This window comes from Halichondria panicea, chromosome 12, assembly GCF_963675165.1.
Source record: "Halichondria panicea chromosome 12, odHalPani1.1, whole genome shotgun sequence".
NCBI lineage: Eukaryota > Metazoa > Porifera > Demospongiae > Suberitida > Halichondriidae > Halichondria > Halichondria panicea.
Genome location: NC_087388.1, coordinates 814,598 through 830,559, shown reverse-complemented (window position 1 = coordinate 830,559; position 15,962 = coordinate 814,598). Strand labels below are relative to the sequence as shown.

The 15,962-nt window shown below is 42.4% G+C and overlaps 5 protein-coding genes across 6 annotated transcripts; 2 read left to right on the top strand and 3 right to left on the bottom strand.

The window, feature by feature from the left end:
• Positions 1–16: 16 nt before the first annotated feature.
• On the bottom strand, positions 17–4,721 carry LOC135345107 (alanine--glyoxylate aminotransferase 2, mitochondrial-like). Its single transcript, XM_064542460.1, has 15 exons — positions 4,567–4,721; positions 4,452–4,501; positions 4,303–4,395; positions 3,442–3,533; positions 3,066–3,189; positions 2,729–2,823; positions 2,516–2,609; positions 2,263–2,460; positions 1,690–1,782; positions 1,270–1,342; positions 1,160–1,219; positions 1,012–1,100; positions 671–820; positions 273–371; positions 17–217 (listed from the first exon to the last, which is right to left on the bottom strand). Exons 1-15 carry the CDS (start codon positions 4,664–4,666, stop codon positions 116–118), a joined length of 1,512 nt encoding a protein of 503 aa, XP_064398530.1. The 5' UTR covers positions 4,667–4,721; the 3' UTR covers positions 17–115.
• Positions 4,722–4,825: 104 nt separating this feature from the next.
• Positions 4,826–7,775, top strand: LOC135345110 (endosome-associated-trafficking regulator 1-like). Of its 2 annotated transcripts, none has more exons than XM_064542463.1 (8): positions 4,826–5,064; positions 5,124–5,188; positions 5,293–5,733; positions 5,968–6,041; positions 6,235–6,346; positions 6,632–6,694; positions 7,216–7,349; positions 7,617–7,775. In XM_064542463.1, the coding sequence occupies exons 1-8, from the start codon at positions 4,863–4,865 to the stop codon at positions 7,711–7,713; spliced, it is 1,188 nt and encodes a 395-aa protein (XP_064398533.1). In that variant the 5' UTR covers positions 4,826–4,862; the 3' UTR covers positions 7,714–7,775. The 2 variants fall into 2 exon arrangements, with proteins under 2 accessions (XP_064398533.1, XP_064398532.1); XM_064542462.1 differs by having other exon boundaries at positions 5,121–5,188.
• Positions 7,776–7,827: 52 nt separating this feature from the next.
• On the bottom strand, positions 7,828–9,405 carry LOC135345113 (uncharacterized). Its single transcript, XM_064542467.1, has 4 exons — positions 8,967–9,405; positions 8,731–8,823; positions 8,319–8,654; positions 7,828–8,197 (listed from the first exon to the last, which is right to left on the bottom strand). The coding sequence occupies exons 1-4, from the start codon at positions 9,219–9,221 to the stop codon at positions 7,958–7,960; spliced, it is 924 nt and encodes a 307-aa protein (XP_064398537.1). The 5' UTR covers positions 9,222–9,405; the 3' UTR covers positions 7,828–7,957.
• A 324-nt stretch (positions 9,406–9,729) lies between these two features.
• LOC135345116 (sperm microtubule inner protein 8-like) lies at positions 9,730–11,515 on the top strand. The gene is made up of 8 exons (XM_064542470.1): positions 9,730–10,057; positions 10,147–10,217; positions 10,471–10,529; positions 10,598–10,686; positions 10,749–10,819; positions 10,888–10,955; positions 11,089–11,109; positions 11,245–11,515. The coding sequence occupies exons 1-8, from the start codon at positions 9,883–9,885 to the stop codon at positions 11,270–11,272; spliced, it is 582 nt and encodes a 193-aa protein (XP_064398540.1). The 5' UTR covers positions 9,730–9,882; the 3' UTR covers positions 11,273–11,515.
• LOC135345112 (uncharacterized) lies at positions 11,458–15,929 on the bottom strand. Its single transcript, XM_064542466.1, has 11 exons — positions 15,772–15,929; positions 15,642–15,687; positions 15,381–15,564; positions 14,354–14,529; positions 13,680–13,750; positions 13,296–13,345; positions 13,179–13,242; positions 13,030–13,122; positions 12,832–12,950; positions 11,738–11,829; positions 11,458–11,680 (listed from the first exon to the last, which is right to left on the bottom strand). The coding sequence occupies exons 1-11, from the start codon at positions 15,868–15,870 to the stop codon at positions 11,607–11,609; spliced, it is 1,068 nt and encodes a 355-aa protein (XP_064398536.1). The 5' UTR covers positions 15,871–15,929; the 3' UTR covers positions 11,458–11,606.
• Positions 15,930–15,962: the final 33 nt, after the last annotated feature.

The window sequence follows — 15,962 nt, the reverse complement described above, 5'->3', positions numbered from 1 at the left end:
ATAATCCATTAAATTTAACCAAATACTTATTTTTAAGATACATAGATCGAGGGGATTACAAAAATAGGGATAGTCATACATACATGTTATGATTAAACAATCGGTAATTAATGGTCTATTTAGATTGTGTATAGTTCCTCAGGGCGTTTCTAAGCACACCAGTTGAAAAGATGACATCATCCTCTGTCACACACATAGGAGGCTTGATACGAAATATCTAATAGGGGAGTTGAAGTCATTAATGAAGAATTCAGTAAAGGGGTGTAGCTTACGTTTCCGTAGAAACCTCCTTTTCCGATGAGCACCCCGTTTTCTTTACACTCCTCCCATATCTGGTTCATATCAGCAGCTGGCAGGGGCTCTTGGGTCGCCTGGACGTGTGTATGTGTGTGTGTGAGGGGTGTGATGTGTGTGTGTGATGTGTGACTCAGTGAGGGGGAGTTACAAATGTTTACAACGTATACTGTACTGTATACATGTAGCGGGTTATTTTCGTATGGTGAAAATTTTCGTACAATCCGCATTAATTTGCATTAATTAATTGTAGAACATCATACGAAATTTAAAACTATAACTGTACTGCAATAGGTTCAACGTCACTACCCTGAGCTGTACGAATATTTTTAAATGGTAGTAGGTAAATTACCTTCTATGTTATATAATCACGTACCTTGTCTGTCACCAACTCCACTGCTAACATGAGTCCCTTCCCTCGGACGTCCCCCACGCACTCAAACTCATCCCGTAGACTCATCAGATGCTCAATGAAGACTCTGCCCACTCTGCCCGCCTTCTCCTGAATCCCCTCCTCCTCAATCACCTGCACAAGAGACACGATTACATACCGTATAGCACTTAATTGTAGCTGTTTTCGAGGGTTATTAGTAGCCTCACAATCGTTCAATAAGATAAAATACTGTATTAATCGTTCAATACGGTATTAATTGGAGGAATAAAGAAAGAAATAGACGTTGATTTAGATAGTCTAATATATAGCTTAATATAACTCACGTCGAGAACAGCTGACCCAGCGGCACAAGCGAGGGGGTTTCCCCCATACGTGTTGAAGTGGAGGGAGCGAGTCATCGTACTGGCTATCTCTGAAATAGATAATTTTTATCATGAAAACAGTTTTACAAATGCTATAATTATGTATTACCTGGTGTGGTCACCACGGCAGCCAACGGGAATCCATTTCCAATGCCCTTTGCCATGGTAACTGTGTTGTACAAAATAACCAATAGTACGCGTACACTGACCCTCCCTTACCAATATCAGGAGTGACCCCTGCTGCCTCAAAGCCCCAGAAATGGCTACCTAGACGACCAAACCCTGTCTGCACCTGTGAGTAACAAGACAAGAATGGTCATAAAGGCAATTCTCTAGATATTCCAGCTTATGTAAGATTATAATTGAAACAATCGAAACCAATTGAGTGACTACAATTATGTATTGTTACAGCTGTTTAACGGTTAATTAGCACCGCTGTTGTAGAGTTTATTATTAGTCAGAGGAAGAGATCTACGTTGTAATGGTCAGGTTAAAATGTTGTATTCCTGTTTGCAATCAGTACAAAGCTAGTACCCTTTCAGTCCCCCCTCCCTCCCTAGCAACACAAGGTAGTCTCCCCCCCCTACCTAGCAACACAAGGTAGTCTCCCCCCTACCTAGCAACAAAAGATAGTCTCACCTCGTCAGCCACACAGACGCCCCCACTCTCCCTCGTTACTTCAAACGCCCTACGCAGGAAGTCCTTCGGGTACTGAGTGCCCCCACCCACCCCCTGTTAGCAGTGGAGGAAGCATGAGGCAAAGTCTGCCATCACTTTTGACAAGTATATCGGGTCGATTTACCGTATATCAAGATGCGAGGTTAGTGAATGACACTGTACAAGCCTGATTGCGTTTCTACAAAGCATGGAATTTTAAATTGCATGCGCATGCTCACTGTGCGTGTCTTTCGATTGCGAAAATTCATAATTCAAGAATGTCGCATTCGAAACCCGATATACAATATAGGATCTCTGAAAGGCATACTATAATAATTACAGTGGAGCCCCTCTATAACGGACATCTTTGAGGAACAATGTTTTTATACAAAGGTGGGCTTTGTTGAGAGGTTGTTTTGTACACAAACTGTTCATTTGGGACCTGGGTGCCTGGCCGTTATATAGCAACTGGCCTTTATTCGGAGGTGGTTGTTAACAGAGGTTCCACTGTATTATGAGATGGTTACATGCCAGTGCCAGTGTATGATAGCAAACCTGTATTGGCTCTACAAAGAACGCTGCCAGCTTGCCCTTGGGTACACTGAACTTTATCGTGTCTCTAAACTGCTCCACATACATGTCACATGCATTACAGTTGCCTTGACTACAGTCACATGACCTGGTGGTCTGCGAGAGTGAGTCCCTGCAATTACTTCCACCCCACAGTCCTCGATATACATCAGGATTCATCGCCTGAGGGAAAATAATAATTTTACTGATGAGTGAAACAAGGTCGTGTGACACTCACATGATGTACGCCAAAGCCGTTAGCAAAGGGGTACTTCCATGTCCCCATTCCAGTCAGCCCTTGTGTGTACGGACTGGTACCGTGGTAGCAGTTCCTGGACAGGGAGGTGCAGCACAAAGATACCTTATAGAGTAGCACAAGGAGGGTATAGCATAGCATAAATATACCAGCTAGTACGGGGGGGGGGGATGGACTCTCAGGTGATTAGCTTACCTTAGGGAGACGATATCGAAGGCCCCAGTGTGGAGTCTTGCCATAAGCATGGCCAGTTCATTAGCCTCCCCTCCACTGTTGGTGAAGTAGACCACCTGCATAGGGAAACATAGGGTCCATTATGAGGTGTTCTTTAATAAAAGCTACATGTTTTAGCTGCATATGGCTACTGCTTGTACCAGACAATTTAAACAAACAAAATTAGCCTATTTTAATTGTTATTTAAAAGCAAAGGCTACACTTTTTCTTTCAAAACAGAACATTTGAGGCTGAAAGCAATCGTTTATCTAAGCAGACCATCTTGTAGCTCTATCTAAGAGCCATCACTGTACCATACCTTGAGATCTCCAGGGAGCTTTGAGGCAAGCTTCTCTGCGTAGTCATGGATACCAGGATGCATGTAGATGTTAGTTAGGTGCCACAACTTGTCCATCTGGTCCTTGACACGGGCACTCACTTTCCTGGGGAGGGAGGTTAACACGTGTACACAGAAGAAAGTTTTAAATGGACAATATTATTATTTTCCTAGAATCACATAATTATCTGAACAAACATCTTTCTCCCCCAAACCTATCAGTGTGTGTGTGCTGTGTGTGCTGTGTGCATGTGGGTAGTGTGTGTGTGGGTGTGTGTATGTGCATGTGCGTGGGTGGTGTGATGTGTTGCGTGGGTGGTATGTGTGGTGTGATGGCTCACGGGTGACAGTGGCTCACGGGTGACAGTGGCCCACGCTGACAGTCACTATGCCACCGAACAGGTCGAGATACCTCCGTCCAGTGTGATCAAACACCCACTGCATGTGACCCTGAGGTGACAATATGCACCAGTAATTAGTTTGTGGGCATTTCGTGAATATAATTGTGAGGTGGTATATACGACCTCGGATAATCTAAGCATCATAGAATATCTACAAGAACAAATGGTACAGTGTATATTGTATATCCATAAGAAGAGAAGAGTGTCGAACTACTGATACTTCTACACAAACACTGCACAAAGTAACATGACTCGCACGTGATAAAGTATTGTAAACTTACTAGTAATCTCCTAGTAAATGTTAACCGTAACGTTTTTAGGGGTGTGGTATCGAACAAATCTAGCTAGTTGTTCGCGTTTAACGTTCAGAGCTCATGGAGCTGCTCACTGCACTGCACACTGATAGGAGACGATCTCTTCACAAAAATCATCTAAATAGAGACAATAGTCGAGTTGATCCTCTTCACTTGCACTCTTTACTCACTATTAACAACTTCTGAGCATTGCGTAATTATGTGCAAACGTCATTAATTAATTGCGAGTTGCTCACGTGCAATTGACAGGATGTCACGTTATTTTGTGCACAGTGTTTGTGTAGAAGTATCAGTAGTTCGACACTCTTCTCTTCTTATGTACTCTTGCTACTATCTATGACTTGAGGTCAATTAATAGGAATTTTAGATCTTTGCTTTTAAAAGCTCGAAAAATGTTTAGCATCAACACGTTTATTAGTAGTAGAAATCGTTATCTATTAAACAAGCAATAAAATGGCACAGTGTACAAATACAGGTCTGACTGACTACCTCTCTTTGTCTCACCTGATGGATAAGGATGGGGTTCTTGTAGTAGGTGAGGTAGCCGGGACTGACATGTTCCTTACGAGTGGCCAATGTCTCCTCGTACGACTTGCCCTGAGGGTAGTATGGTGGGTGTGGTCATGATGCACAATATAAGTATGTGTACTCACAGTGTACGGAGATGGTTGGAAGTCACACGGTGGCATCTGATCAGGGACACCTACAATAAAACAGCAGTAAATACACTGAAAAATGAATACTAGCTATTGCATGCTCGACCCTCACCAGAAGCAGACCTGTAGACATTCCTAGTAAGATAGCTCCATCGCTGAGACAAGCTGATCGCTCTCTGAGCTCGAGCACCAAGCAATCGTATTGCAGCCATCTTTCAGAGCTAGGGCAGATAGTGTGTCGACGACCCTTTGTCATAATTTATAAGCTATTATTTTATGTTTCTTTGTTGCTCGACCCATTAGGTAAAAAAAACGGTCGACTAACAAAAAAGCACAATATACAATCACAATCTATAAGCCTGTCTGGTAACGATCATTACCACATGGATCTATACACACCTCCAAGCAATGGCTGAAGCTACACATGATAAAGATAATCCCTTCTCCTTTAAGAGTTTTATGAAGAGGACCTCCACTGATCTCACCGGCCACTCAGAGCAGTTGGAAAAGGGAGGGAAGAATGTGAAGTCTACAAAAAAGAAGAAAGAAACCCGCAGAAAAAAAAACAACGATGATGTATTATTTCCAGAGGTAGAAGACCCAGAAAAAGGTATGTGGAATTATAAGCTGAATGCACGAATTCAACTGATGGATTATTATCTCCAGAAGATGCTGACAATCCGTTCTCGTTTACAAAGTTTGTTAAGACCAAGAAAACGAAGAAACAAAGTCAGGTAAATACACACACACATCATGTTACCTTACATTGGTTACATATCCCCAGCATTCATCCACTCTCACCCCTACACCCCTCACCCCTACACACACACACACACAGGCTACTCGACTAGTGGGAGATGGCTCGTCTGAAGGCAGCAGCTCTGAACTGGACGACCTGTTCCCCCCCAGCAAGGAGACCCCCCACAGAGGACCACCTCCCGGCCCCAGCAAGGATACCAAAGTAGTGTCAGACCCTCTGATAAAATCGGACATTTTTGAGTCAGACTCTGACAGTTCTTTTGGACTTACGGAAGAAGATTCTCTGTTTTTCAATAAATCCTCCAATGCTCCGATCGATCTGGGCCCACCTTTGACCTCTGTACCCAAAACAAGTGATGTCTCCAATGGCCGAACCACGTCGTTGACGAGTAGAGGCAGTAAAGATGAGGATGAAGACAGTGACTGGTTCGGCAGCTCTCTGGAGGCTAGTACAAAGGAGTCCCCTCAAGTTTTGAGCAGGGTCTTAGCAGGAGAGGGGGAGAGCACTCTGGTCAGGAAGGTTAGTGGGATAGGGACAGTTCTCTGATAGTGAATTTAGAGTAATACATTGTGTTGTACTGTAGTGTGTACTGTAGGTTCTCCTTACTGTGTACTTATATAGCAATCGTTTACTGTACTGTTTTGTACTGTACTACAGTTATAGGGCTCTTACTAACTAGAGCCTGTTTTCGCTTCATTAGAGAGCTCAGCAAAAGCTTCGATAATAGCAATCGTGTACTCTTGTTATCTGCAGTTGAGAGCTGAGAATGAGAAGCTGAAAGGAGAGGTACAGAAATCACATCAAGCGACTAAGAAACATAAAGAAAGGTGAGTAGTACAGTATGTCCATGTGGCCTTTATCTTCCTTTACACAACTCCTTTCCCTTAAAATGTACGTACTTACTTTGAATTCCGAGTTTAGGTTGTCCAATTTTTAGGAATTTCAGAACTAAAGTTATAACTGCTCAAAGACTATATGATCATAGCTGTATCCTCTTTATCTAGCTACCCCCCCCTCCAGGAACACGTCTCTACAACAAGAGCTGGTGGCTCTGAGGAGGAAGGAAGAGGAAGACACACGATCACTGGAGGAGATGGCACAGAAGGTGGAGAGCAACCTCGTCGCCACCACTGTGAGTATCCCTCTGATTGCGTACACCCTCTGATAGAGTAGCTGGCATGTCCATAGTTGGTTGAACCACCATAGTACATGAACACTGTACATTGGTGTTATACTGTAACAGTGTAGCATAGGCTGTGTTAGTAATTTGCTTTGCATTGCATTTTTAGAAGGTTTCAATGCGCATTAACAAATATAAACAAACACCTTCTCATGTTCATCACAACTGTAGGAATTTTGCTGACCTATACTTTGCGTTGTCAGGTTTTGTGCTTATCTTATTTTTGTCTCTCCACAGAAACGGGCGGCCACTGCTGAAGCTACCATTGCTAGACTGAAGCAAGAGATACAGTCACTACAGGTACACTCATTGCTTGGCTAACAGCATACCGTACAACGTGCTCTGAACAGCCTTTCCATAACTTTGATCTGAGCATATACCATCATCATGTGGGGGGTCTTGTCTAGAGCCAACTACTAGTTCTGATATTACTGAAGTTATGGCCTCCCATAAGTAGATTATTGCTCGTTGTTCAGTACATAAGATTGTACATGGATCTTTTGCCAAAAATTAGCATAGCTACAGGAAGTCTTTTGGAAGCCCCTCAGTCGAAGTAAACAATAGCTTCAAGGGACTTTTGACACCCACAGACACATTATGTGGATTTTCCCTCGGCTGTTATAATAGATGGTGGGGATGTCCTGGGAACTCCGTGGGAGTGTGTAGTGTGTTGTGTGGAATCCCCCGTCATCCTTTAGGAGGTCTTAAAATATACAGTTGGTATTGTCTGCTCAGCTGATTGGGGAGTTTGATAATTATTTTCTCTTGGAAATATTGAAATTCCACCCCCCCCCCCCACCCACCACATACCACACACACAGGTCCAGCTGGCTCAGGCGTCACCACAAAGCGTTCATCAGAAGTACGAAGAGATGCTGAGAGGAGTTAGAGAAAAGGCAAACTTTGCATCCCTACAACTGGTGACTGCCTCACACAAAGCCGAACAGTCCATCAGGTAGCTACTACATGTGTGTGTGAGGGGGGGCTGAATGCTATCTACACAGTACGGCCATAAAAACAGGCTAGACTCCTTGTACCAGTAACAGTGGATATGTCTAATGCCTTGTGGGCTTACTAGGTTTGCCTTATTTGTGGCATAAATTCATTTGTCAGAAAGCCTGTTTTCGTACAGTACTAGTGGGACATTTTACCATGCTTGTTTTTAACCCTCTCCCCACTTATCACACACACACACACACGCAACGCACACACATACACACAGGGACCTGGTAACTGGGGCTGAGACATTGAAGACTGTAGCTGAGATACTCATGTTCATTGACTCTATAGCTGAGGTCAAAGATGGGACTAAAAGTTGATGTATAGCAACTGCATATCTTTTTATTGTTTTGGAATTATTCTGATGTTCAAATAATAAATTAAGTTTGAATAAAGCATCATCAATAATTATTGTCAGCCAAATATTACCACAATTTAAAAATTATATAAAGTTAAAAAAACGTTGAAAAAAATTCCATGTAATTATCATCACTAACTAATTGCCATAGTAACATAATATTCATCATAATTATAAAATGTTCAATTCCACTTTTAGATTGTTTATTAGTCGGTCATTTCTTTAAGGTCATTGTTCAGATACCATAGAGATATCCATAGCTCATAGATATAAATAAATTGATCCTCGTCACTCTGAGGGAAGGAGCACCTGTCGTTAGTTGTAGGGGGTGTGGTTACGACAGTGGGTGGTTTGGTAGGTGCCTGGCGACGACCTCTAGATCTCCCCTGGTTGAGCAGATCGTAATCACTCGAATCTGTCACGATAGGACTAGGAGTAGGAGGGGCCTGCAGAGGAATTATTAAATTAATTATTGCACAAAATCTTTGTTTTATTGTTGTGCATTTTCTACAACTAAAATAACATGTCCATGCATGTATAGTATAATAGAGGAGCTTGGTCACTCACCACATCAGCTGCTGAATTTGGGATTTGATTAGCCTGGCGAGTGTTTCGATGAGATCCGGATATAACTGCTGGACTCCGGCTTTCATCCCCATGAACTGTGTTCTCCTCCTGCTCAACAGAGTCTGTGACTGGAGGGGCCTCAGTGGTTATCGGGACACCCGTAATATTTGAGATTGCTTTAAGAAGGGCGTCGAATCTGCCTCGAACATCACTCAAGTCATCTGTGTACTCGCCTGAATGGTTGTTTTGCTCGTAGCAGAGTGTGCTCTGGAGAGCAGTGATGAACGGAGTGAGTAGACACAGGTCTGCAGCTAGCCTGTGGGCATCTGTGACCAGCTGCAGTGGAAAAAAGTCAATAGATAAAATAAGTAATTATATATGCGGATTCTTAAAGTGTACAGTAGCTACTCACATTAGTTGAGTTGTAGAGAAAGATCGCCTCGTCTCTTTCATCGAGGAAGCAGTGGTGGTGAGGGCGAGGTGTCTGCTCTCCAATCCTGCATTCCTGAAAATACAACGAGTTCACAGTTATTTATTATTCCGTAAGAAGGTACGTAACAAGGCATTCAGATCAGATGCATGTGTATGTGTGCATGACAAGATTCTACCCTAGCTACTAGTAGCTATTATTTACGAGTATAATCTCACCAGTTCTTGTAAAAGAATATCAACGCTGCTCTTCAGTTCCAACGATGCCCTGTACAGAGTGTTCAGGTTTGTCCTGGTCAGGCGAGTCACTCCACTGAGTGGTTTGAAATGGATGAGGTGAGAGTAAGGGGGTCGAAAGAGGAACGAGCTGCACACGCTCGTCTGGTTGTCGGTAGCAATTGGTGCACCGTGGCACACTGAAATAAAAGCAGCAAGAAGAACTGTGAATCCTGCGGCTGATTGAATGGTCGTCATTTTTTTAATTGTTCGTTTCTTAAGGTTGGAGAAGTTGGTGTTGAGACTTGGATTAGCTTCTTTGCCTTGGGATACAACAAGTTGATTTGCTTCATGCTAAAAAAATAGGCTTTATATATTGTGTTTCTGCACAGTAATCGAAGGGAAGTGGAAGAGGTGTTGTTTGAATCCTTTGTTATCATGCCACCATCTGCATGTAGGGGAATTACTGAAATTATAGCCAACCAATGGAATTATGCATTCAGTTCAGCTACAAGATTCCAGTGTAGTTAATGTATTGAGTACGTTGTTTGGTTGGCCAGTCACAGTTCTGTACATTACACAATATGGTACTGCAAAGGTCCCCACTATCAGCTAGGTAAGTACATGGCTAGGCTATCAACACGAACGTAGAGTCTATGTGTACAACAGACGCTACTATTTAGATATTATAAATCTATACGGCAAGAATGGCACAGTGTATAGTATAGATTCTAATAATCAATGGCATTAATATTGCATTAAAAATTCATATTCATTGATCCTCCCAGGCAATTGTAGACTATAGCTAGCACACCTTTAGCAGCTCAAATTAGCTGAGATTTCAACTGATTAGCACTCTCTTATATTAAATTAAAGCAGTCACAAAGTGAGAACTCACTGACTGAGCTAGCTCCACAGGATGGCAGCAACTCTTGGGCACAGTCGATGGGAGCGTCCATCATCCGCAAAGTTAGCAGGAGTCAAGTTTGAGCTGTACAATCCAGCTCTGCCCACTTTGCGACGCATGAGCATGGACGACGTTACAAAGAGGCTCCCCACGGAGCACACACGTACAAGCACCCCCTGCAACAGAGGTGACCAATCATGACAATTGTATTGTAGACTAGATAGCTACAAAGAGCTGTATGGGAACAGGTTGCATTCATTTTGTTCCCCTTTGCAGGTGAGTTTGTCAATGCCAGGACCACACTAAGGAAGAGAGGCTGGAGTGATCCTGTAAACTTGCCCAGCAAGGTACGTACGAACAAGCATACCACAAAAATTAATTGTACCTCTAGCCTAAAGCTAGTCTGCCTGTACGTTCATTTACCTTGGTGCATTTGTTTGTTGATGGTTGCTAGCAATATTCATTGCGGAAATAACTGGTGGGCAGACTAAGCTAACAATACGAACAGATTCACGGTCCACTGGAATGCATGCACATGATAAATGATGCGAAGACTAACGCTATAAATTATATATCTCTCTCTCTAATTATACTGTACAGAAAATTCTCAGCAAAAACACTAGTTCAATGTTAAGCTCAGTAAAGAACCTACAAACAAGGTGAGTGGTTGTGAGGTTCATCTGCCCAAAGATTTGCCACATTCTATATAATACTATAAATACCGTAGAACATTTGCTGAGAACTGGGCAGCCATTCTGAGCTCCCTCAACAACAGTCAGAGTATACCTATGCAGAGGGAAATAGGTACCCAAACAGGTATAATGGGGAATGTAAGGGGAACGGTTTGTGGTAACGTTTCATATACCCTCCACCTGCAGACACCCTCCAGCTGACCATCACCGGCCTGGCCTCTCGCACAACACACCCTGACATCACAAACTCATGGCAGGTATACACGATATATCACATGACTGTATATATATTTATACTGTGCTTTCAATTTATTGTCTGGCATAGAATCGTCGTCCCCACAATGGGCAGTGGAGTCGCCCCTCGACAGCCAAGCAAATGCCAGCTGCTATGTAGTGAGTGCCGGATCCTCATTCATCATGCATGTACTGTAATGCTGGCTGTAGTACATGTAGGCTGAGCATAAAATTATTGTATGTGAAAATTCATTAATCAATATAACGATTATAATTTTCTCTCTACATGCAGCTCCAGATACAGAGGAACAAGGTATAAGGACATAATTATAGTTACAAGATAGTATCTACTCTGTCATAGTTTAATACTAGTATTTAACATTGTTATGTGCACGTTCACTATATCCATTAACACCACCGTGTGCATCCATGCATGCACACACAATAGACCCTACTCAGCCAATCCCTGGAAGTGAGTACTAAAAGATGGTGATGTCATTACAGATACACGGGCTTCTCACAATACATTATTATAAACACTAATGACCGTGTAGTACTTTGTACAACATCTGTTTCATGTTTTGTGATAATTATGGTCATACAAAAGAAGTTCACATAATTTCAACTCTTATGTGACTACATGTATAGTACTTGTGCAATATCTTGTGTTTCATGTTTTGTGAATTCATGCCATACAAAAAGAACTTTACATCAAAGAATTAATTTTCTAATAACCTAGTAAATTGATACCTATACGCTCCAATAAAGCAGACATCTACAAAATTTATACATAAATATTACAGTCAAGCTCTACAGTTCAAACTTCCTCAGCACGTTACGTTTCTTGGTAATTTCATCAACTTTCTTACCCCCCACGTCACCCTCTGCAGAGGTAAGAGCAATACTGAAGTACTGCATGCATATAATATTATATTGCTTACGAAGTATTCTGCCGAGTCTGTCCCTCTCCATGGTAACGTACTCGTCTCCTTTGTCTTGTACCTTCTTCATCACCTTGACATAGTACTGGGCCCTGTGTGCATGGGGAGGCAACAAAGGAGGCAATGTCTGCATGAACTAAGTAACACTTATATTACAATACCTGTGTGACTAAAATCAAGACAATGCACACAGTATATACTACACAGACTATCAGTTGTAATACTGAGAAATTGTAGTAAAGGCAAAATTCAACTGAAAAGATGTTGAACAGAAGCAAATTCATTAACTAGCAAGAAGCCTCAAACTACTATAATTTTATAGTGTGTACATGCTTTTCTTCTGAAAACTAAATGTGACTCCATTAAGGCTGCACCCAGTGGGCCTAACTCTAGGAATTGCCAATAGATAGATAAAGGTTGACTAAGCAAGGCTAACAGTTGCATGGCTGGTACCCAGGAGGGACAGAAGCTCTGACTCAGCCGGGCTGTAATTGTGGTTTAACATCACAGTAGTAAACATCCGTTGATGTTAGGCCATTGAAAACTTGTCCACAGGAAATAGCTCACTATCAGATACCCGGCTATAGTGTGGGTGGGTGATAAACATATTCTCAGGAAAGCCTCTATACACAACAATGACTGGTTAACTAATTAATAATACAGGGACCTAAATTAGGAAGCTCATAATAAATAGGATGATTTAACAGTTCCAGAATGCAAAAAAACACAAGTCTTTTGGGACTTAAATTTATCATCACAACTCTCCTACGAAAACAAACGAGTGGGAAGGGCACAAAGTGAAGGATGTGTTAATATCCCCTCCGGTTAAAGGCTTATACCCAGGGGCTAAATACAGACTGACAAATTCACAGAATATGCTAAGTAAGCAAACATTTCTAATTAGTCAAAGTGTTAATACCACACAGCAGAAATACATATTGACGCTATAATTATTATTATAATGAGGTAATGGTTACATAATTAAAGTAATATAAGGCCAGGTAAGCGGTTTTTGGAATCTTTATATAATCTTAATAGCCATAAAGCACGTTACACATTGCTACTCTCTTGTTGTACTGGTACCAACCACTCACTGCTGTTCAGAGTGACCCTCGGCTAGAGACTGGGCCTCGGAGAGAATGGTATCACGAGAGTCTACTGCCGTACTCATGAATCGATTGGCCAGTCCGTTCATGTCCGGCACCACGCCCGCCTGTGTGTGTGTGGGGTGTGTATAGTGTGAGGGTGTGTGTGAGGTACGTGTGAGGAGTGTGTGTGGAGTGTGAGCCCACCTCCTCTGAAAGCTCCCCTCCGAGCTGGCGATGTGTACCACATTTTTCGTTTAGGAATTTGACAAAGTCAGCAGCACTCCGCCCACGCTCATACTACACACAACAACAACACGTTAATAGCGTATGTATGCACAAAGTCTGACACTCACATCTTGGCCATCTTTGTTGGTCTTGGGGAAGAACTTGATAGTTGGAAACCCGCTGATGCTGAATCTATAGAAACAACAGACTAGCAATATATTGCCGTTAGTTACGAAATGTCTCACTTCTCAGCAGTTGATCTGTGAGCATCAGCATCTAGCTTAGCAACTACACACTGTATGGTGAGAAAGGGAAAAACTAATAATAAATCCTATCAATGAAGCAAACTGCCATCTAAACACACCATTAGATAGAGCTACTTCAGAGCTACAGGATGCATCTTTTACTTTGGGAATTGGACACTCTAGACTTAAGGCAGAGGAGGTACGACAGGCGCGGTACAACTCAAGCAATTAGTCTTTGATTGAGCAATAATTATCCGCCCACGTCGTATGTTTTGCTGAGTATAATCAGAGGCTAATTGCTTGAGCTGCACCGTGCCTGTCGGACCTCCTCTGGACTTAAGGTATTGGCCCTCAAAGATAACTAGCACTTCTTGAGTCTCTTACCTCGTCCTCCCTACTGAAGGCTGCTCCCACCTCCTCATATACCGGGGCCAGTGACTTGCAGTGACCACACCCTGAATACAAGGGGAGGGGAACAATGAACACATAATAATAATAGCTACATGTATATAGCCAGAGGAGGTACGACAGGTGCAGTGCAGCTCTAGCAATTAGCTTTTGATTGAGCAATAATTATCCGCCCACGTCGTGTGTTATTGCCGAGTGTAACAATTGCTTGAGCTGCACTGCGCCTGTCGGACCTCCTCTGGTATATAGCAGAGGCTTATACACTCTAAATGCATTTCTAGGCAGGTGAATACATTCACTCTTTGCTACAATATTAATAAAGGCAGACATTTGTAGGGCTCAATGAAGTTTCTACTGTCTTGCGAGTAATTTACATTCAAGGCCACAAAGTACGAAAGTAAATTGCTCAGAAAACAGACAATTTGGGCCCAAAAGCAATCACTAATCATGTACACCATAAGTAGTGTAGCTCTGTCAAATAACTACTAAATGCATCTTTTAGTTTTGAAATTAGACATTCCTAAAACAAGTCATAAATTCAGAAGTAACTCCACCCCCTCCTCCTCCACCCCCTCCTCCTCCTCCATCAAACCACACACTGACTTACAGTCCACCCCCCTCCTCCTCCATCAAACCACACACTGACTTACAGGGAGCATAGAACTCAACGAGCACATTCTTGTTTGTATCCAGGACGATATCGTTAAAATTGGACGGGTTTAGATCAACAACGTGACTAATTTCCTTCTTGGTGCCTTGTACCTTGACCCCAGCCTGGGCGGTGACAAATGCTATGATGTCAGCAGCAGTGCGACCACCAGAGTAACTGTATATAGAACCACGGTGACAGTAAACAATTTAAAAGTACATGTAGTATAAGTATTATAACTATTAAAGTACCAAGGAACAAGTAACACTGAATAAGGCTCAATTCAAAATCTATACAATTTCTATTTGACGACTGTAACACACAGTACATACGGTGTAGCTATACAAAAATGTATAGAACCACAGTGACAATAAAACACTTTCTTTAGATACCAAATTAACAATAAGGCATCCATAATCAAAGGGGAGACTAAGATGATTTCATAAGACCGTACAATTTATATTTGATGAACGGAACACATTACTGGACTTATTTGATTTAAGGTGACACATATAATTTTAATGTTTTGCAAGATTGTACACAAAACAACAAGTGAATGTATAATGGCGTTATATAAGCGAAATATTCAAATGTCGCATACTTAGAGGGTCGCCTTAAATAGAATAAGTAGTTTTGTATAAAGGGAGATACTATGAGATAGATTTATAGGACCGTACGATTACGAACAGTACACACAGTTCACACAGTACACACACACAGTTCACACAGCACACACACACACAAAACACACACACAACACACACAGCACACACACACACAACACACACAGTACACACACACACAGAGTACACACAGTACACACAGCACACACAGAGTACACACACACACACAGCACACACAGAGTACACACACACACACAGCACACACAGAGCACACACAGTACACACAGCACACACAGCACACACAGTACACACACACACAGAGTACACACACACACACAGCACACACAGAGCACACACAGCACACACAGCACACACAGTACACACAGTAATATACTTTACACTCACTCTTTTGGCTCTGTGCTGCCCTGAGGGAAGTACTTGAGGGTGGGGTAACCCCTCACTCCGAACTTGCTGCCCAGTGCCTTCTCACTGTCAGCGTCCACCTTGCCAATGACCACACTGTCAGAATTGTCGAATGCTTTGCCCACCTCCTCATACGCAGGTTCCAGACGCTTGCAGTGACCACACCCTATACACACACAATACGTTGTGTTAGAATAAAACAAAATAATTATGCGGTATAAGAAAAATAATTTTGCGACTTACATGGAGCGTAGAATTCAACAAACGCAAACTTGTCTCCGTTCACATACTGCAAGAAGAAATAAATTATCAAAAAATGTATTCTATGTGCAGCTTCACTGTCATATGCCTTCAGCACAGTTTTTATATGTACCTGATCAAAGTTGCTGCTGGTGAGTGTGACCACTAGAGCTTGAGTGGGGGCAAGGGTGAGGGCCAGTAGACACAGGGAGGTTAGGTAAGCCATCATCATGGAGCATGCGGTTTATGGCGAGTTGTAAATGGTCGTCGAACTAACAAAGCTTTATGGGTATTCCCCTTCCCAGACCCCAAGAAAGAGGGGTG